Source organism: Tasmannia lanceolata, unplaced genomic scaffold (assembly GCF_043159265.1).
Source record: "Tasmannia lanceolata isolate RefF3 unplaced genomic scaffold, GAP_Taslan_0.1 ptg000037l, whole genome shotgun sequence".
Lineage (NCBI taxonomy): Eukaryota > Viridiplantae > Streptophyta > Magnoliopsida > Canellales > Winteraceae > Tasmannia > Tasmannia lanceolata.
In genome coordinates, this window is record NW_027518714.1 from 41,346,170 (window position 1) to 41,368,626 (window position 22,457).

The following is a 22,457-nucleotide window of genomic DNA, read 5'->3' on the forward strand; positions in this document are numbered from 1 at the left end:
TGTTTCGGTCGAAATGTCGCAACCTTGACAAAAAAAGAGAAGAACAACAAGATTCCTTTAAGATATTTCTAAAAAAGGACAAAAATAAAAAGCAAAAAGAGTGGTGAACTATCTTACCTGGATTTCAGTCGTGATTCGTACCGAAATGTTTCTGTGATTTTACAAGATTTCAGCTGAAATTTAGTACCGAAACAGAAATGTCTTCTGTTTTGGTTTCGCTGATGATCGAAACCAAAACCGAAACTGAAACAGGTATTTAAAACCTTTTCAGGAATTGTATCCTAATAATCCAGGCCCCGAAGGAAGTAATTGAGAATTTGGTCGAGTTTGTGAGGGGGCTTGTTGAGCAGCAGTTTTGCTAGCTTGACTTAATCTCATATTTGTCAGTCATGGGGGAATTGGATTCTGGTCCACATCATCACCTCCATTGTAGTCATCAAGCTGCATGTCACTTTGCTCTTCTGATTTTTGGTTTACTGTTTTAGCCTGCCTAGAGGTGGTTTGTGGCAGCCCTCAGTTGTGTGATTGAAATCCTTGCACTTAGCACATGATTTCGGTTTCCAGTTGTAAACTGTTGCTGCATGACAGCTTCTATTGGGGTTTTGATTTGAATTATGTCTGGGAGCGGTTTCCCAACAGTGACTTTAACGCAAACCGTACCGTAGTCCAAACCTTGACGCTTCTACTGTTTGGGTGTCCATGTAGAGTGGCTTCCCAATAATACTTGCTATCTTGCTTGGGTTGCGGGGAGTACAGAATTTTAGGTGCAAGTTCGGGAGACAGATCCCAGTGGGGATTCCAGTAAGTTTCAGCCTCTGTAGGGATGTGTCCGGGCTCCATCTTTGTAGAATTAGGGCTCGTCCTCCATAGTTGTGGTTTGTCATTTCCAAGACTTGGGGACAGTCCTCCAGGTTTGTGAACATGAATAGAAAGAAGCCGTTCTCTAATGTAACGAGTTGAAAATCTCCTTCCAGCTTCCACTTCGGGTGACGGCTTCTCTAAGTGCAACAAAGTAGGGTCTCTAATGTAGATCTTGGCTAGGAAATTCAAATTTTCATCAAAGAAGTAATGCAAGGTGGTTGATATTGCAAATCAGATTTTTTTTTTCAGGGAACTTGCACAAGAACTGTTCAAAAACTGTTAATTGTTATAAAAAACAGAGGATGAACAGTGTTGGTGTGAATGTCACCCCCCCCCCCCCCCCCCCGGGCGTGAAATTCCCCTCTACCCCACCCCACCAACTGTAAATTCCCTAAACCCCTTTTTTTCTTGACCTAGATTTGTCATCTTTCTTTCCCCTCTCTTCTCCCATGGCTTAAACTCCTAAGCTATTCTCTTTCTTCTTATTCTCTGCGGCTCCTATCTCATTTCTCTCTATCACGTTTCTTTTTCATGACAACAAGGGTTTCTCTCATGCCCTATTTCTCATTAGTCTCCCTCAGAAGCCACCATCTCCTTTATTGACTTCTCTTTTTTATTTCCTCTCGGCATATTACTTTTTCGTCTGTCGATTTCCTACCTTTGCCTATTTACTTATGGATAGCCCAATCATTGAGGATCCCACTCGCTTATAGCCCTCTGAGACTACTATTTCTTCGACTCGCCCATCATCATCTTCATCCTACATTACCTCGTCTTCTTCGATGGATGGCTCCTGTAGGATGTCGTTGGGTATATATGGTCAAATATTTGCCTGATGGATCTGTTGAGCGCCTTAAGGCACGCTTGGTTGCCAAAGGGTACACTCAGACGTTTGGGGTGGACTATTGTGAGACCTTTTCTCCTGCAACGAAGATTCCATCAGTGTGTGTTCTCATCTCTCTTGCTGTCAATCAAGGCTGGCCTCTACATCAATTGGATGTCAAAAATGTATTTCTCCATGGTGAGTTCATAGAGGAAGTTAACAGGAGTAACCTCTTGGGGATGTTGCTCATGGGGAGATGTTAGCCTCTGTGTGTAGATTGAAGAAATCCATTTATGGTCTCAAGCAGTCTTCTAGAGCGTGGTTTGGACGGTTCAGTGATGCCATTATGCGCTTTGGCATGAAGCAGTGTGCAGTTGATCACTCTGTCTTCAGCTGCCAATCTAAAGTTGGGTGTGTTCCCTTGATAGTTTATATCGATGACATCATCATCACTGGCAGCGATACAGTCGGATCCAGAAATTGAAGACATTCTTGCAAAATGAGTTCCCTACCAAAGATTTGAGCCGTCTCAGATACTTCTTGGGTATTGAAGTGCATATTCGACAAAGGGAATTTATCTCTCACAGAGGAAATATAGAAGGTTACACAGATGCAGATTGGGCAGGGTCTCCAACTGATAGGAGATCTACCATAGGTTATTGCACATTTGTAGGAGGTAACCTTGTGTCATGGCGGAGTAAGAAACATGATGTTATTTCCAAATCTAGTGCAGAGGCAGAATATAGAGCTATGGCACACACAGGTGGAGAGCTCATTTGTTTACTCTCTCTTGTCAGAAATTGGCTTCTCCCCATTATCTCCTTCTCAATTATATTGTGACAACAAGGCTGCGATTCACATTGCCACAAATCCAGTTTTTCATGAGAGAACTAAACATATCGAAGTTGATTGCCACTTCATCCGCCACCGGATTCAAAAGGGTGAAATATGCACCGTGTTTACTAGATCGGTTGACCAATTAGCGGATATGTTTACCAAACCGTTGAAAAAAGCCAAATTAAGTGATAATTGTAACAAGCTAGGAATGTTTGACATATACATTCCAGCTTGAGGGGGAGTGTTGGTGTGTGCCTATGGGTATATTGGTCTTTTGTACATCTCTTATTATATAAATACATAAGTGAGGGGGAGATGACCTAACTCACTTCTTCTCCTCTCAATCTCTTCTAACAAACAATATGTGGCTGTAATACATTAAAAAAATGATGAAATTGCTATCTAAATCAGTGTTTCAAAATGCGGATCTAGGTCAAAACGCGGTCGAAGAAAATCCTAGTCGACTCGGCATGACGAAGTTAAGTACTCGGTTGACGTGGTTGAGTACTCAACTGAAGTGGTAATAACTCGGGAGAGCCAAAGGAGTTTTTATCGACTATGCACGGCAAAATGCGGAACACGGCCAAGGGAAAAGGGAGTCGACTTGGTGGAGTACATGATGGCGTGGGGGAGTTTAAAAACTATGATCTCAATCACAAATGCTAAGAGAAAACAAAGAAAAACTATAGATTTGTTATGACACAAGCTAAATTGATGAAAAACACCGCAAGATATTTAAAACAAAAGATGAGAAGAAGGAAATTGTATTTGATATTGAAACTGTAATAGAAAAAAGTAAGAAAGGACTTAGCTCAGCAGAAATATGAAGCCGAGAAGAAGAGATGAAAGGCCTTTGATTTCCAAGAATTTCTCTCTAACTTCATTCAAAGTTCTTCCCTCACAAGAGCTCAAAATCTCTCTCTCCAAGCTGATGCACATAAAATTTCTCAAATTCATCAAAAGTTCTGAAATTTGAGTAAACCTCCGATTTACAGTGGACTACCAACTGCATTCCCTCCTTTTAAAATTCAAATTTCCCTCTTTTACAATTAACCACACTACCCGGCCACTCAAAGGCCCTCTTATTACAAGGCTACCCCAATACATCACACCCCTTATTTCTTGCTATTTACAAATCATGTAACCCTTACATAACACACTACTTGTCACACCTACTACACTAGGCCCTTGTACTCTCTGGCCGGTACCCAGTCCACATCAGTCTCCGCCCCCAAAAATAGCCAATGAGACTGTTTTCTCAGTTTTCCTTTGCTTCCTTGGAATCCTCTTATTCAAAATACACCTCTGGGTTCTCTTCTTCCTCTGTTGGTGTGACGTATTCCAGTTTGGTGGGGAAACTCTGGTCTATGTTCTTTGAGAAGAGTGGGCTCCATTGTTTTTCAGGGGTGGTTGCAACGTGGTTGTTTCATTTGCATTCCTGTGACTTCAGCACCTTTTTCGACCTTTATAGTCTCGATCCCTGAATGCAATAATGCCAACTCGCCAGAAATGTTTCGGCTCATTTCCCTATGAAACTTTTTGTATAAAATTATAACAAACAAAGCCTACTATGTGTATCAAAGTGGACTTACTCAAAGCATTGGACAATGTTAATGGAGATGCCTTGCTATCGTTCATGCGAAAGCAAGGATTTGATAAGGTTTGGTGTGAGTGGATTCGCCAATGCTTAGGTAAACCCTCTTTATCAGTCGTTATTAATGGCTTCCCCCTTGATTACTTTACCTCTAACAGTCTAGGACAGGGAGTTCCACTATCACATCTCCTTTTTTGTATAGTGACGGAAATGCTTTGTCACACTTGATGAAGTAGAGCAAAACGGTCTCATATCCACGCCATTCACCAAAGGTAACCAATGAAGCACGGATACGGGTATGGGGTGCGGGTACGACACGATACGGGTACGTGGATATGTGAATTAAAAAAAAAAGGGATACAGGTACGTTGGGGGTACGCTGAATATAATATATTTTTATATTTGTTTTATATTTATAAAAATAAAAAATTAAATATTTTGTTAAAGAATTCAAACAATTTAATTGGAGAACAATCAAATAACAATAACATCACTAAAATCTAATATTACTTCTAAGTTGTTAGGTTTTTAATTACGGGATATAGATATATTATTGATATTTTGATATATATTTTTTTTGAAATGATATTTTGATATTTTGATATATTCAACCCCCCTTTTGTTAATTGGGACAGCCCCTTTATTGTAAATCTGTAATTTTCGATTTAATTTGAACCGGGTGCGCACCCGATATGTACACAAACCTGGATGCGTACCCGGTACGCACCCAAAGAGTACCCAAGAGCACCCGCAACCGAAACGCACCCGACACGGGTACGTGGTCCTCCGGAGAGTACCCGTGCTTCTTAGAAGGTAACCACTCCACCTCTCACGTTTTATTTGCCAACGATCTTATGATTTTCACGACAACAGATATGAAGACAGCTCAAGGAATTCTAGATTGCCTCCACAAATTCAAGCTTCAAACGGGACTTGAAGCTAACCTTAAAAAGTGTAAATTTTTTTTTCAATGGAATCGTCCACCAGTGCACGGGTCTCATTCTCTAGAAGCTGAATATTAAGGACATCTTCCTATAAGATATCTTGGACTACCACTTTTCACATCAAGATTAACGACAAAGGACTGCTTGCCTCTTATAGGGAAGATTCGAACGAAAATTGCCACTTGGTATAACAAACACTTAACAAGAGTAGGACGAATTGAACTGGCAACTCTTATTGGACCTATTGGACTTCAACATTCCGAAGGGAAAAAACAACATTCCAAAGGGAGTCTTGGAAAGTATTGAAAAGATCTTCAAGGACTACATCTGGTCAGGAAATGACATGAAATGCAAGTACCACCCAGAATCATGGGGATGTTATACGCAGGCCAAAAATTGAAGGAGAGCATGGTTTTAAATTTCGGCCGAAATCCGAAATTTCGATTTCCGATTTCGACCAGGACCGAAACCGAAATTTATACTGGAATTTTACGATTTACAACGAAATTACAGAAATTTCCACAGCTGAAACCGAAACCGAAATTTCAAACCTTGGCCCTAGGCATTAGATGGCTAGCCGACATGAACAAAGATTCATCAATCAGGCATCTCTGGCACATTGTTAGCAAAAGAGAAACTGAAATACCACAAATACCCCCACTTCAAATTTTGTTCCGCTTTAGTGTAAGAGGGATGTTTTTGTCCTTTGGGATAAGTTGTAGTTAGGGTTTTTAATAAAGTCTATAAATACCCACTTTCGTGGGTTACTGAGAGATTAAGAAAACCTAAAACGTTTTTCTCCAACCCTTGAACGTGGAGTGCGTGTGGAAGAGAGAGAAGTGGATTTGGAAGCCGAGGTTCGCGATCTAAGGTAAGGATCCTATTCCTATTCAGTTTTGTTCTTGGAAAAACCCTAAAAAGTTGAATGCATGATTAAAGAGATGTGATTTTTGGGTGTTCGATCACGTTTGGAGGAGTTCCTCTTATGGATCTAGAGTTCCTTGGGCTTGATTGTGCCATTGGATCCCTATCAAACCCTAGATCATCATGTTTTGACCATTGAAAGCGAATATTTGCGATTTTTGACCTAAACTTCGATTTTCATCACCGATCTTCATCCGGTGATTTTCCGACGACCAAGTTAGGTTTGATGAATCCCCCCCCTCCCCGTCATACGGAGTCCATCGAATCCAAGCAGAATTGATTTGGATGAGTATTCATGATATTTGGATCCCCCAAAGACTCAAAATCTTGGAATCTCGCGCTTCGTGCACTGGACGATCGATCGAGGAAGCTCAATCGACTATCTAGAAACCCACTTTGTGATATCACATTCTAGACGGCCGACCGAGCCTACTCGATCAACTATCAGAGTCGACCAAGCAGGGTTGGCCGACCGAGCAGTGCACAAATGCACTGTTTTTTTCTCCTGCTTCCGGATTTTGACTTTTGGTATTTTCTTACATTTCTTTTGTTCCCCATTGTTAATAATGAGATGAATTACATCATTAGGTGACCAACTTTGATTTGGAAGAGTTGTGAAGATAATCAATTGAGGTACGTAATTTCATACTACTTCGGTGTTGGATATTCAATTTGATTGTGGACCCCTTGTGTTCCCAACTTTTATAACTTCTACCAATATATGAAAAACCATGATATAACCTTGACGTTTGGTTTGGGTCACGCATGCTCAATCCCTTTATTGTTTGAAATCTATAGAACCTTATACTCATTAACACCTTCTGTTATTCGTATTGGATGTGTGCCCCATAATAAAGGACTTCTAGTGCACTTTTCGAATAATGTGTACCCAACTACATTGAAACCTTTGTAGAACCCATGTGAATCACTGCCACTTGACCTTTGCAATCCTTTTGAACCTGACGTATACTATATGTGGACACCTTTTGTGGAGGCTCAGGTTTATATTTGGACTATGAGGGCCCTCACCAATGGGGCTAGTACGTTGATTATATGGGTCCCGTTAGTGGGACGATACCCTGGACCTATCGATAGGTATGTGGATTGAGGAACTAGTTCCGACACCCTGGGCCGTGTAAGCAATAACTAGCTTTTTGGACTAAGCCGATGACCTTGAGGTGGTATCGTTCTCAGCTTGACTACATTCAGTGATCCCTCAGGACTTGTGACTCTCTTTGTTGTGACACTTTTGATATACGACCTTTTGGATTATGCTTCTCACCTACTTATTGTACTTATCACAGTTGTGCGGATTCATGTTAGCCGTTTCATGTGTAGCTTTGTACTCTCCTTGTTTATTTTTTGATTACCTTGATATTGGCATGCATGTAAAGACCCGGCCCACACGGGCCTAGAAAGTTAATAACCTTAATTAAATTTGGACCGTAGATCCCCAGACCAAAAATCACAACAGTGTATTTTCGTTTTTTTAGTATAAGCTATTTTCGACATGATTTTGGTCTCGGTGGATGGGTATTTCGAATACCTATCCAACGGACCCAAGACTTAGCGATTCGGACGTGATTTGAGCAATTTTTTCGATTAGGGTTAGGCATAGTTACGAGTTTAGTCTTATTAGGCAACTTTTGGGTTTTTATTTTCATTTAAAACTTAGTTTAGTTGTTAAATTTGATAAGTACACCCTTAGAGAGTTTTAATAAAGATGGACTCTTGCTAATTGTGGAAGACTTAGATTAGGAAACTAACTTTTAATATTAAATCTAATTGGAAGACCCACTTTAAGCACAAAACTCATTAGCTATTAAAAATCCAAAACATGGGCTTTTGCAACCCTACTTGCGCACACCAAGAGAGAACAAAAAAAAAGAAGAAAAAGAGAAGAAGAATTGGTGTTTTTTCGTTTTGGGTTTTCGTATTCGAGTTCCTTTCCGATTGGTACATAGAGCTTCACGTCTCATTCTACACTCAAACTATAAGGCAAGTGATGACTGACTCTTGTAATAATGGTTACATTAATAATTTTGTTATTGTAGTTTTGTTTCATATGACTGTTCTTATATCCTAGAAAATGTATCCTTGAACTGTTGACAAAATCTGCGGTTAGAAGTGCCTACTTAGGATTTTTATTTTTAGGCCATATGAGATATACGCGAGAACCTTTGTTGCCTCATACTAAGGTATGAGATGTCTCTTTATGTATATGGTTTTAGATAGCCACAGACTACGGTTTGTGATGATGCTCACTGAGTATATACATATGATGTATTAGAGAGCGGTAGTATCTTAATCCCTGTGTCTCTTTTACTTGTTACGTGTTGTCGTCATATTTAGTTATCAGTTGATACTCTCACATATTTCACGGTATTCCATATCCGGATCATTTATCTTGAGATTTTTGTTGTTTCCTTCTTATCATGTGAATACCATAAGAACCACTACTATAATGCAATTTACATTTTTGTCACTCTTACTGCTTGAGCCAGTCACATGACCTTGCTATTAATTTAGTTTATTTTCCAGACTTTGTAGGTGAGGAAAGCAAAGGAGCCTTTGCCGATGAACAGGTCTAGGTGGCACTTAGGATGGGAGAGAGCACTCATATGATTTCTTCTGGGGTTGAGATAAATCATGTAATAGACATTTTGCTAATGGAATATAATTTTTTTTTTGTTGTTTCCCTTTTTGGGGTAGCGATTCGGATTTTGGGATTTTGAAAAAAAGAAATCATGTCTAAAAATTTGCCCCAAATCTGGGCCTCGTTACAATCATGGTTTTAGATTTCGACCGAAATCCGAAATTGACTAACACCGAAATTGACCCCAAAACCGAAACGGTCATTTATTTCGGCCGAAATTTCAGAATTTCGGTCGAAATTTCGGTTTTTCCAAAATTTGACCAAAAAAAACTGTTTTTTAATATTAATTTAATATTTTACCGAAATTTCGGTAATTTCGGCCAAAATTTAATATTAAATAAAATAATCATTTCAGGTTATGTACCAGATTTCGACTGAAATTTCAAAATTTCGGTCGAAATTTCGAAATTCCAGGGTCCGAAACCAAATTTTAAACCTTGGTTACAATGCATGACCCCACTGTTGTAGTGCATTATTATGTACTGAGCTTCAACTGACTGTGGTTCCTAACATTTTTCAGATTTTGACCCTCGTGGTGTGGACGAGGGAGAAGAGGCGTGACTCTTTGACTATTATCTCTATTCGATTTACTTTTAGTTTCCACAGACAGTGAGTATTGTTTAGACATTGATTGACTGATACTTGGTTATTTTGTTATTGCGGGACTTGGGGAAAGTGAGGGTTTGACATTGATTAATTGGATTATGTATGACTCTTAGCTTTTATATTTGTTCTACCATGAATGATTTTGGTATTGCTTGGTTAGCCTTGTATGCTTGCAGGGTTCTCTTTGAAAGTATATGGCACTGCCTTCTCCTGGGCTGTGTCTGTGGTATGGGGCATGATAGAAACTACTTATACGGCACTATCTTCTCATGGGCTGTGTATGTGGTCTGGGGGCATGATAGAAACACCTTAGAATACCTAGTCAACAATAAATATCTCAAGGAAAGAAACATTGGGCAAATCAAAATGTCCCAAACCCCTCAGAGGGTTTCAGAAGTGTACTAAAATCAAGGGAACATGCAAAAAGCAGCATATGCTTCATTATTGGAGACCGAAAGACGGAGATTTTTGGGAGGAACCGTGGCACCCGAATGACCCTCTTCTAGAGAAAATACAAAGCAGAGCCATATGGTTCCCTTGCAAGATCGGTGTTGATAAATTATTAACCAATGGTAAATGGGACCAATCTTCAATAAACATTCGGTTTGAGATCTCAAAGAAGTACTATCAAGATCATTTATCATCACTGGCAACCACAATAGACCGATTTGGAAGAAGACTACAGAAGACCCCTTTACCCTCAAAAGTCCATGGAATGTCATAAGGAATCACAAGCAAAATGTGTCATGGAAAACCTCAATATTGTTTCCTGGCTACATCCCAAAGCACGCCTTGGTTACTTGGCAAGCCCTTCAAGACAAGATTAGTACTTTGGATCGTATGTATTTCTTAACTGTTCATCACAGCTGAACCTGCACGTTATGCAATGTGGAAGTAGAAAACATCAATGATCTATTTTTCACGTGTTCATATTCGGCTCAAGTGTGGAGATCAATATTATGGAGGTTTAAAGTTTAAACATAGGAGAAAACCACGAAGGAGCTTGGCGGAAGAAGAGGCCTAGATGAGAGCAAATTCTAAAAGTAACGGAGAGATAACCACCGCAATGAAACTGGCTTTCATTGTAGCAACTTATCATATATCACTGGAAAGGAATGCAAGAATCTTTGAATGCAAAGCAAAACACAAGAGAGTGCTAATTCACGACATTCTCAAAACCTTCGTATTAGATTGAAATACTTGACCCTTGAAGACGAAAATAGCAAAAGAAATCAAGTGAGAGCGGCTACTAATGGATATATAGTGAAAGAAAACAAAAGTGAAGCGAAACGAACCATTGCAAGTGGACTAAGCCAGAGGCAAACTGCTATAAACTCAACATCGATGCTTCCCTTGAGAGCAAGGGTCCTCTATTGGAGGGATCATAAGAGATTCAAAAGGCTGCATCACAGGTATGTTCTCTACAAAGACTGAGGTGGAAGATATCTATGCACTGGAACTTTACACCGTTCACAAAAGGTAACTTCTTGCAAAGGAGCTATTGACCAATAATCTATGGATAGAATCCGACTCGATGGCGGTAGTCATCGTCATCGAAGCCCACCATATATGTCCAAGGAGGAAAAGAACAACACTTGCCAAGATAGAAGATTCCCTCCCTAAGATCTCCCAATTCTTGGAAGATCTCACACACATGGAGAGATGCAAATGCAACAGCGGACTTTCTTACTCTTACCTACCAAAAAGAATAGGAGAGACCAAATCAAGTCCCAAGATCTGTCCCTAGTATTTAATAATGGCTCAACACGATTACAATAATACCCATATTATATAATATATATTTGAGGGGGATAAGCGTAAGTAAGCTCATATCTAATCGTATACACTGAAATAATGTCTGTAAATATTTTTTTTTCCAAATACACTTCCTTGGGACTAACACCAAATAATGGTGTATATAAGTAGGCTATGTTCCACATACCCGTGCCCACCATATCTAAAATCTCCAGGCCTAGGAATCGTATTTAGGTCATCAATAGCTTCTACAGGTCCTACAATGTTATTACCAACTTCATTGCCACCTTGGTCCTGGTTATCATCATCATCACTGCAATATTGATACCATCTCATGATGCTACTATTGAAAACTCCGTACCTCTGGAAGCCCCAAATATATTCCAAAATGATTTCAGCGTCATTAACACTAGAGACATGCACTTCATTATTCAAATATTTTCTGCCTGTCCATATATTATGCTATTTGACTTAGTTAATGATAGAATATTGATCATCTTAAGACATTAGGAATACTACTGGGGTTAGGCCTGTAGCTCAATGGTTGAGGTTTGGTTTCTAAACCTTGAGGTCGTAGGTTCGATTTCAGCTTACCTACCCCCAAAAAAAAAAAAAATTAGGAAGACTAATGAGATTTGAGGTTCAACAAGTCTTATGTTTTGTGTATTCGTCCCCCCAAAAAAAATCATAAAGTACCCAGCCTATGGCTAGAAAAACATACAGAGATCCTCTAGAAAGAATAAACATATAAAAGTTTTCACTGTAAATTAGTTAATGCATTATATAACATCCACCTTGTCTTATCAAGGTTTGGGCTAAATTATGTCACAGAATCAAAAATAAATTCAAAGATGTAACATTGGTAAGATAGCACACAAAATATCCGTGGAATATAATTCTGATTGGATTAGCTATAATTGATTGTTTTCAATAACGAAGCTTAATATATACAAACCTAAATCTTATGGAGAAGTTATAGCCCTTCATTGGGAAAGGAACATTTGTTAAGGTCTCCACTGGAGCATCAACTGAAACCGAAGCCACCCTCAGCACCTTAACTGGTGTTCTTAGTTTGAAATTCAAACCTTCGAAGATTACTGTTAATGGCAGACACCATTCAAATGAGAACCTAATCAGCAGTTCCATATTTATGTTGCAAGTAATGAGAATGATAGAGATATTAGTGAGAAGGGTTTTGCTAATGAGTGCCCTACGGGCATTCGTTAAGGGGCATTTAATTGCCCTTGGGATCATATTTTACACATGTTTTGATAATAAAATCTCAAAAGACGTGTAAATATTTCAAATTATGTGTAAAATCACGATCTCAAGGGCAATTTAAAAGGTGAACCTGAATTCCCAAAAATTGACCCGAGTTGCAAAGATCCCAACACACTCCCATAAAGCTAGTCTATCCCGAGTTTTGAATCTCCCTACCTCATGTGTTCCAAGTCGGGGATGGCATATTGTGCCTGTAAATGTAACATCTTTCATTTTATCAAATAAACCTGTAGGGGTCCCGTCAAACTCTAGATTACCCAAAAAAGAGAGATTCTATAAGGTGTAACCTTGTACAATCCCGTAATTTTCAAAAAGTACAGTACGTCGCACACCATATGATGATCCAAACTGTCCATTTTATGGGCCACAATAAATTGTGAATAAAAATCATTTCTATAGGATGATCCCAGCTCTCCGATGTTTAGAGGAACAACATGTTATGAATACCTCTTTTGATAGGAGGATTGGGATCAATAAAGGTACCCGTACTAAGAAATTCCTCTATAGATCGGAGGGCTAGGATTGAACACTCATTAGCAAAACCCTATTAAGAAAGTCAGTGATGCTAAATTCCTTTCGTAGTTACAGTTGCCACTTGAGATGAAAGATAGTTTGACACATTACCTTGAGTGGTGCCTTCACCAACAGCATGAGCCTCTCCAGACAGCCTATCAATAGATAGCACACTTACATTGGCACTTACCCACTGTCCAGATGCTACATCATTCAATCCTGCTAAATAAGGTACTTATCAAGACAACAGTAGCGACTACATGAAATGTGCTGCTAACAAAACATACAGTGGTATTTATAAGAAAAAAAATACAAAAATAACAAATTACGGACCTTTTATAGCATGAAGAAAATGTTGAATTCAATTTGAACGAAACAAGATTCTCTCTCTCTCTCTCTCTCTCTCTCTCTCTCTCTCTCTCTATAACACCCAGCCCCACCAAGGGTCAGGAAAATTAATAAATGTTAGCCCAAGAGTTCCCATGGGTTCATTTAATCACCCATGTTTTGATTATCAATAAACACAAATTGATTAGTTCTTTTATGGACTATGTGTTGCCTTGAGAGTTATGCTATAGACAGGTATTCACAGGTTGATTCATGCTAGCACATCACAACACATGGCCTATGCTTGAGAATGAACCATACACAAGTCAAATGAGCTGGAAGAAACATGAATCATCATGCCTTGGAGGTTCAGCCAAGGATAAGCTCAATCTCAAGCAGCCCAAGCAATTGAACAAGCAAGGGAAGATCATTGACGGCCAAAAGTTGAGGATCAACAAGCAAAAGGTCAAAGAGAATGAATACATGGGTGACATCATCCCACAAGTAAAGACCTCAAAGAATGGAAGATGTCAAGCAAAAATACCCCAAAATGTTTTTAAAAAGTGACCCAAAACCAAGTGGCCCCAAAGTGCTAAGTTAAGTTTTAAAATGGAAAGACATGAAATTAGCATTTGAAAAATGGATCCAGCACAAATCCTATCATAACTGGTCCAAAACATTTTCAAATAGTTTTGAAAATATTTTTAGCAGAATGATCTCATCCTTTCCATTCAAATCGAGTAGAAGAATGTCGAAATCCGATAAGAAACGAAGCAAATAAGAATTTTACAAGTTGGAAGCTGAAATTTGGAATCTAGTCACAGAATTCCGTGGGATCCCACGGAGTTCCGTGCACCGAGATTCCGTGGGATCCCACGGAGTTCTGTCCACGTAACTCCGTGGAGGACGCTGGAACTTAAAAAATATAACCGTTGGAGTTATAAAAGTTGCACAGAATTATCGTTTTGCCCCTGTAACGGCTAGTTTTGATTTTTGGCTATATATATATATATATATTTATATATATGGGTTTAAACTTGCATTTTAACGAGATAAAAAGGTTTTCCAACCCATCTGAGGCCTATACAAACACTTTCAAACCCTCTTTGCCTTGAATATCTCTCTCCACCTCATTTATGCCTTGATCTTGATTAAACCCTTTGGAGAGTGGATTTAAGCTTTACTTGTAATCTTCGAGAGAGAATTTTTGTGTGAGCCTCATCTTGTAATCAAGCCTACATAGAGGCTATATCTTTTTCTTCTTCTTGAGATACAACATCGTAATTGGTGGAAGGGCACCGTTCTTAAAACCCTTGGAGTTTAAAGACTCAAAGAGAAGGGCTTTAATCTCAGCCGTTAAGGAGAAATTGTTGGCGAGTGTGGAGGACACGGAGCCATCCTCTTGTATCAAAGTTGACTTGTAAGGAGCCTTGAAGCCAGGCTTTGTGTGGTGTTCGAATAGTGGATACCCTTGACTACAACCTCAAGAAGAGGGGACGTAGGCCTTGAGTTTGAAGGCCGAACCACTTTAAATCTTGTGCGCAATCTTCTTCTCCTTATTGGTGCACTCTCTCTATCCTGCTTGATTGATGTGAATACCTTTGATTTATGTTTATTGAAGACATCTCTTGGATTTGGCCCATCAATTAACTAGTGCTTATTTGTGTAATCAAATTACATTGATTAAGTTAACAAACTTAAAACTAGTGTTGAATGCTAATTGAGTGTTAAGTGTTGTTAATCAATCTTCCATTATTTAAGCTATTAAAAACAACACTAGAAATCTAAATAGCAAAAGTTTTTAAAAGATAAAATTTTATAAGACAACCAATTCACCCCCCCTCTTGGTCGCCTAACTGGGATTTCAATAAATTTTAATTAAATCTTGGTCAAAGATCCTTTGATCAAAGATCAATGGTCTAGATTGTGATTTGTAGCCTTTCGGACCGTTTGATCGATTATCGGATCCCTCGGGACATCGATCAAGCTCGAATGGATGACATATTATGTCACTTGAGTATCGATCCCATTTCATCCTCAAGAGATCAAGAGATTGGGGAAAATCGACGGCTCGTAGTGTAATCCAGTCACTTTACTCACTTTTGGGACGTCAAATCATGTCCGTTCGACGTAATTTAGGATCTGTTAGATGGGTTTTTCAATTACGCATCCAATGGACCCAAGATTTCACGATTTGGATGCGATTTGGCGAAGTTATGGGCCATTTCCCATTAAGGTGGGGCCTTATGACGGGATTTGTCCTATTAGACCACATAATGTTAAAAAAAATCAAATATTAGTTTCCTTTTTTTGTAATTGCTTTATTGAATAAGGATTGAATTAAAAAAACCTAAATAAAAAGAAACACTTGCCATTCCTTTTAGGATTAAAATAGGAATATACATTAAATAAAAGAAAAGTTGTGTTCTCTTACCATTCCTTTTAGGAGTAAAATAGTAATCATACATTAAATGAAAGAAAAAAAAGAAGAAGTAGAACACAATTTCTTCTCTCCACTCACGCACGCACTATGCACACGCGAAACCGAGAGAGAACGAGAAAGAGGGAAAGAGAGAGAAAAAAGAGAAGAAAAGAGAAGAAAAAGAAACGAAAAGAAAAGGAAGATCAAGGGCTTTTTTCCGATCCGGTTTTTCGTCTTCGAGGAAGTGCCCGAAAATAATATTTTTCATAATTTCTTGTTTAAATTCAAAGTTTTTGCTTTTGTTGGTCTTGTTACAACTTAATTAGGGTTTCTAACAATGTTTTATTGATTTTCTTACTTTCTTTTGAATAAAAAAACTTATTTTAAAATTTCTTTTTAAGATTTTATGCCTCAAAAATATATGTATTGTATTTTTCTTATGAAAAACCCTAATTGGAGTAATCTAGAGTATAATAGGAATGATATTTGGAAGCCTAAACCGATGCGTGTGATTTTGTAGGGGATTTGTCATTGTTTTCCTTAAAAAATAGCACTTAAAAGTGGCTATTTTTCAGAGATTTTATCGAATACTTGTCGTATAAATCATATAAGATGTTTTTCATGAAAGATATGATACCTAGGTGTGTTATATATGATTTTTATGGTTGTTTTCAACAAAAGCAGTTAAAACACAGTGTTATTAACTACTGTTTTGTATGGTTTTCCTATGATTTTTATGGTTGTTTTCCAGAAGCACCCATATCTCTTCCAGTATTAGGACCCTCACCCGGGCTTCCATCAAACTGTTATTTCTTCCAAAAAACAAAATTAAAATTCTACAAGTGTATCATCCATATAAATTATTAAAAATTCATTCTTCTTCTTTTTCTATGTTTCAGCTTCCAAAAAACCATCCATCAATTTCCAAAACGAACCTTAGGTTAATAGTATCACGCACATTCGCTCAGCTCCACGATTAGGATTCCGATGTCTAACTCTAATTCCATATCATCCCGGAAAAAATCTAAGGCAAACTGCGGATAGGGAACCTCTTCCACCAGGTTCTTCCGGATAGCTATAAGCTCTGCTATCTTGCGAATGCATAGGGTTCGTTTTGCATCCCATTTAAGCCGTCGCAGGGTATTGGTATATTCCAACCAGCCTTGGAAAAAAGGAAGCTTATACACAGGTGTACAAAACTCCTTTAAATGAAGTGTACCTGTTAGAGGGAAAAACTCTTCGGCAATGAGTTTGTAGTCTTCCTGGAATTGCTTCCACTGACACTTAATAATCCCTTTAACTTGTTCCGAGACGGTGGGGTCTTCCACCGAGGCTTTTGTAATATTATCTTGCAGGCTACGAACCCATTGACGATGTTGAAACCACTCCAGGTGCGTTTGGATGGCAGGAATGAGGAATCGGTATCAACATCAGATTCCAATCCTATTCCAATTCCCCTTGTAAACAGAATGCAACTCTGATTCTAGTGTTTGGGTGAGGAGAGAAATTCAACAAGGGAATAAGCCGTGATTCTGATTCTAGAGTTTGGTAGCGTCCCAGCTAATGTCGAAATTTTCATCAAATTTTCATCAAATTTTCTATTATATCAAAACAAATTTTAAGAACTTATGTAGGCATGATAAATTCTCCAAAAGGGCAATGATGAATTTTGCTATTGTAGTTATAACTTATAAGAACATCTGTAGGTATTAGTTATACACTATCTTACTGGGTGGTGCTCTTACGCCAAGTGATGTCGTCACTGATTTATGCCCAATTTTTGAAGATGCTCAGTCCAAAGAACGAGGCTTTGGCCGAAACTATCTTACTAGGTGGTGCTCTTACGCCGAGTGATGTCGTCACTGATTTATGCCCAATTTTTGAAGATGATCAGTCCCAAGAACGAGGCTTTGGCCGAAACTATCTTACTGGGTGCTGCTCTTACGCCAAGTGATGTCGTCACTGATTTATGCCCAATTTTTGAAGATGCTCAGTCCCAAGAACGAGGCTTTGGCCGAAACTAACTCTGCTCCCATAATAGTATAATACTAGTAATTACCCAGTACTCGATTAACAACTTGGTTTGACTGTCTATAGCTTGTTAAAGTCTCCACTTTCAAGTCTAACATTCAGCCCAATGAAGCTTCAGCATGAAAAACATATGGCTAAGTTTTATATGGGTTGGAACCAATCAACACATAATTGAAAAGCATCCAATTTCAATGCTCAAAACCATTGTTCATATGGGCATAAGTGTCTTTATCACAGAACTTTGAATTCATTTGAGCCCTTTGAAGACTTTCTACAAACAGCTTAGATGCAGTAGGGACTTCTATGTAATTAAACACCAGTCAGCTCGCGTAGAGATCTTCACAATTTCAATACCCCTGTAATAGCAGCCCAAGTCACGCCTTAACTTCATCGGCGGCCAAGCTTTATTCGGAAACGAATGAGGCCTGATCCATAACCACGTAAAACACAGATTGCAAGAGGATTTTCCCCCAAATTTCCCAACCCCAATTCATTTTATTGAAGAAACCGAAAATGGAATGCTTTCATGCAAATGGGATCATGCAAACCTTCTATTTACATCCAAATGGAGTTCAGTGCCCATTTTGCAGCGGCAAGCTATTTTTCTAAAGCGTTTTCTTCTTCGACTACAAGCTCTCTCCACCCTGGATTTCTCGGGCTTTTTGGAGTGACGAACGATTTTGAGCGTCGTTTTAAGTCCGATTCCAGGAATCAGAATACCACCTCCTTAGGTGGGTAACAGGTGACCCCGTGTATTCCACTCAAAATTCCGCCTGGAGTACTTCATTCCATTCCATAATCACAGCGAAACATTGGAATCGCCGAATTTGGAATGGGACACCCATTTTGATTCCTGATTCCGGCGATCCAAACGCGCCCTCCGTGTAATCTGGAATCTCTCTCCGTGGTCTCTTACAGGTACAGGGAACAGATGAAGTAGAGGAAGAAGCAGCCATTCTCTTAACCACCAGATAAGAGTATTACTTACCTTTGCTTAAGAATACGAACAGACCTAATAAATTGACCTAATATCCCATTAAATAAAACCCATATCTTCGCATCCTGGGCCCACAACCTGTTCTCGATAATGTCAGTTGTTACAAAATTAGGTTGTTTGCCTGACAAGGCAAATCCTAATATCAACAAAGAGCTGTTACCGTCAAAAGTGGCCGTCATCACATACCCATATCCTTTTTCATTAGGCAAGATAATACCGTATATACTACTAGCTTACTCAAACCACCCTCTCAGCAGAAATATTCAAAATTTTAACTAATAGATGCCTATCTACAAAATAGGAAGCCTATCTACCAATTAGGAGAACTCATCATCTACAAGAAACGAGGAGATTACGATGCAAGGCGGTTTTACCAAATGAGTCCAAGTGGGGCCCTACTACATTTTCCTTTATCTTGGATCGGGATCCCCTACGAAAGATTGCATCATGCATTGTTATCTAGGGATTCTTCACGCGACCCCCTTGGCAACTTTCTGGAAGGGATATGATAGATCTTTCTCTGACAATACCTAAATATTTCCTCGATCCAGCAAAACATTCTTTGCTTGACCAAGTGCGAAAAGGACTGACATGCCTTGATGGGCTCTACACCAGAGATTTCTTAAATTTTAACCCATTTCCGGTTCTAGGCCGGATATAGCCCAGGCAACAGGTAGGAGACCATTCTGACAAGGAGGGAGGTTTGAAATTTGAAATCAAAGGGGAGGGCCCAGAGGGTCCAACGGTTCCCTGGCCAAGATTTTCCGGTGAAAGAACAGGCGGACATTCCACCACCAACACAGAATTTTCCAGAATTTGAGAGCCAAAATTCAAGGGGTTGGAGCCTGATAGGAGTGATTCTTTATTCGGAGACGATAGCCCCCTACTCCCCAAAGGTTCGATTCCGATTGTATAAGCTTATCCTGAAATTTGAATTTGAACAGAGGGTGGTAAAAATTTCCACCACGGAGCATGAATCTTAACAGAGACGAAGGTTATATAGTGATTATGGCTCCCTTCCATTTTTACTCTAGGACTCGACCAAAAAGATTACCAAGGGCCTGAACTGTTAATATGGTCCAAACATGAAGAGGGATACCATAAAATCTGACCCAAAATTCCTCCAACCCCGGGGAGAAATCTTTGAACCAAGGGAGGAGGGAGTGAAGGCGATCTTTCGACAAATCATTGCCTTTGTCCAGGATCTCTGCAGCTTCTTGTTCTGATTCGAAGATAAATAAAACTTCGTCCGCAGATAGCAGACAAGAACATGAGAGGCAGGGGAGGTTCAAGATTCTTTTGGCCCACCACCAAAGATCATAAAGATTATTGTTAGCCGATATAGAGAGGGCCGGAGATCCAAACTCTTTTGTTTTGCCAATTAGACAACATCTAAGTGACGATACTCTTGATTCCACCTCGATTCCGGAAAAGGAAAGGACAGGAGAGCCTACCTTAGAGATAATGAAAATTGTCCCCGAGTCGGGCCAAAGATCATCTTGATTAAGATCCAATTCGGGGTCCATATTATTGTATTTCTCACCCGGAGGATGAGTCCCATTCTTTGATTCCATACTACATCTCCGGCATCTATCTCTCTAGCTAAAATTGAAATATTTACAGGAGGGGCAACCCCAATCTGCTAATTCCCCATTTAGAATCATTTTCATCACTTTTTTTTCTCCTTTTTTGTTTTGTTTTTTCTCCACTGCCATGAATTTGGGGGAATACTTTCGGGTGCATTTTGCCGATTATGTTGCTTTTCCCAGCGGCAAAGCCACCTCCATTGCCGATTATGTTCTTGATTGATATTGATTGTGTTGGTGTACACAAGGGTCAATATTCATAGTATGGTATCGACTCCTAATTCGGATCTACCATATGCACGTATGTGCCAGTTAGACTTTTATAGTCACAGTTTTGCATCAGGATATGGTGTTATCTGAGGGAAGATGCAACAGTTAATCTCCGTTGAGACAGTGTTAAGGCTTGGTTACTAGTGTACGAGACTTTTTCTAGACCGTCGAAGTAAAGTCACGGATCAAGCCGCAGTATCACCTTTCGCAGTATTTTCAAGGATGAAATCATGTATGAGATCGTTGGGATTCGGCTTCCTACGAGTTAGTAGGCAGGTTCCATTGGCTACATAGTCTAGCAGTACTAGTCTCACTACACTAGGCATCAGGTACAGTTACAGTTACAAATACAGTTATGCATGTTTATGCCAGTTATACAGTTTGCTAGCTAGATTGCTATGCCAGTAACAGTTTTTACTTATATTGCCAGTTACTCTGTTATACTGATTGATATCATGCTATTAGTGTAGACATGTCTATTTCACTGGGCTTTAGCTCATTCCACGCATTCTATGTTACAGGTGGAGAACAATAGATGCCTAATTTCGCGGGCTTGGGAGTGAGCAAGGGCGACAATTTAGGATTTGTTAATTTCAGTTATTCAGACAGTAGCTTTAGTTGGAATGAACATTTAGCTATTTAATTTGGCTTGAATTGATGTAGTCCGTTGGATAAAGATATTTAGTTTCCGCATTGATTACTCTGATTGTAAAGACCCGGCCCCACATGGGCCTAGAAAGTTAATAACCTTAATTAAATCTGGACCGTAGATCCCCAGACCAAAAATCTCTACAGTGTATTTTCATTTGTTTTAGTATAACTAATTTTTGGGGCATCAAATCTTGTCTGTTCGACATATTTTGGTCCCGACAGATGGGTATTTCGAATAGTTATCCAAAGGACCCAAGATTTAACGATTCGGACATGACTTGAGAAAGTTATGACCTTTTTTCTATTAGGGTTAGGTATAGTTACGAGTTTTGTCTTGTTAGGCAACTTTTGGGATTTTATTTTTATTTAAAACTTTAGTTTAATTGTTAAATTTGATAAGTACACCCTTAGGGAGTTTTAATAAAGATGGACTCTTGCTAATTGTGGAAGACTTAGATTAGGAAACTAACTTGTAACATTAAATCTAATTGGGAAACCCACTTTTAGCACAAAACTCATTAGCTATTAAAAATACAAAACATGGGCTTTTGCAACCCTACTTGTGCACACCAAGAGAGAGAGAGAGAGAGAGAGAGAGAGAGAGAGAGAGAGAGAGAGAGAGAAGGAAAAAAAAGGAAGAAAAGAAAAGAAAATGAGAAGAAGAATTGGTGTTTTTCGTCGTTTTGGGTTTTCGTCTTCGAGTAAGTGCTCGAAATCATATTTTTCATGATTTCTTGTTTAAATTCAAAGTTTTTGCTTTTATTGATCTTGTTTTAACCTAATCAAGGTTTCTAACAATGTTTTATTGATTTCTTTGTTTTCTTTTGAATCAAGAAACTTGTTTTAAATTTTCTTTTCAAGATCCTATACCCTAAATACATATGTATTGTATTTTCTTTATGTAAAACCCTAATTTGAGTAATCTATAGTATAGTAGAGATGGTTTTTGGATGCCTAAACGTATGTGTGTGATTTTGTGGGGATTAAGTCACTGATTTTAATACAAATCAGCACACAATAGTGGCTGTTTTGCAAAGATTTCATCTAATAATTGTTATATAAATTATTTTTCATGAAGGGTATGATATGTAAGTATATCTCATATGCTTTGAAGGGTGAATATTCACAAAAATCAGCATAAAAACAGTAAGTTTATGGACTGTTTTGTGAAAATTCTATCACATATATATCATATAGCATGTATATGTTGCTTTTATGAAGTTAGGGATATAACTAAAATATATTTATGCTTTAAAGGGCAGATTTGCTCAAAAATCAGCATGTACGAGTGTTTTTATGGGCTGTTTTATGTAAACTCTCTTATATACTAGTTATATAATGCATGTATATTGTTTTTCATAGAAGATATAATATATATA

At 38.7% G+C, this 22,457-nt stretch overlaps 1 protein-coding gene across 2 annotated transcripts in view; it reads right to left on the reverse strand.

Annotated features, from left to right (window-relative positions):
* Positions 1 to 22,457, reverse strand: part of EMB3012 (embryo defective 3012) — a 157,850-nt gene that overhangs the window by 11,767 nt on the left and 123,626 nt on the right. Inside the window, exons 29-30 of one of the 2 annotated variants that reach the window (XM_077372843.1) lie at positions 12,906 to 13,013; positions 11,956 to 12,097 (exon numbers count right to left, since the gene is read on the reverse strand). In XM_077372843.1, coding sequence (XP_077228958.1) covers positions 11,956 to 12,097; positions 12,906 to 13,013 — 250 coding nt within the window. Of the gene's footprint in view, positions 1 to 11,955; positions 12,098 to 12,905; positions 13,017 to 22,457 lie in introns of both variants that reach the window. The other variant, XM_077372842.1, reaches the window with a different exon arrangement.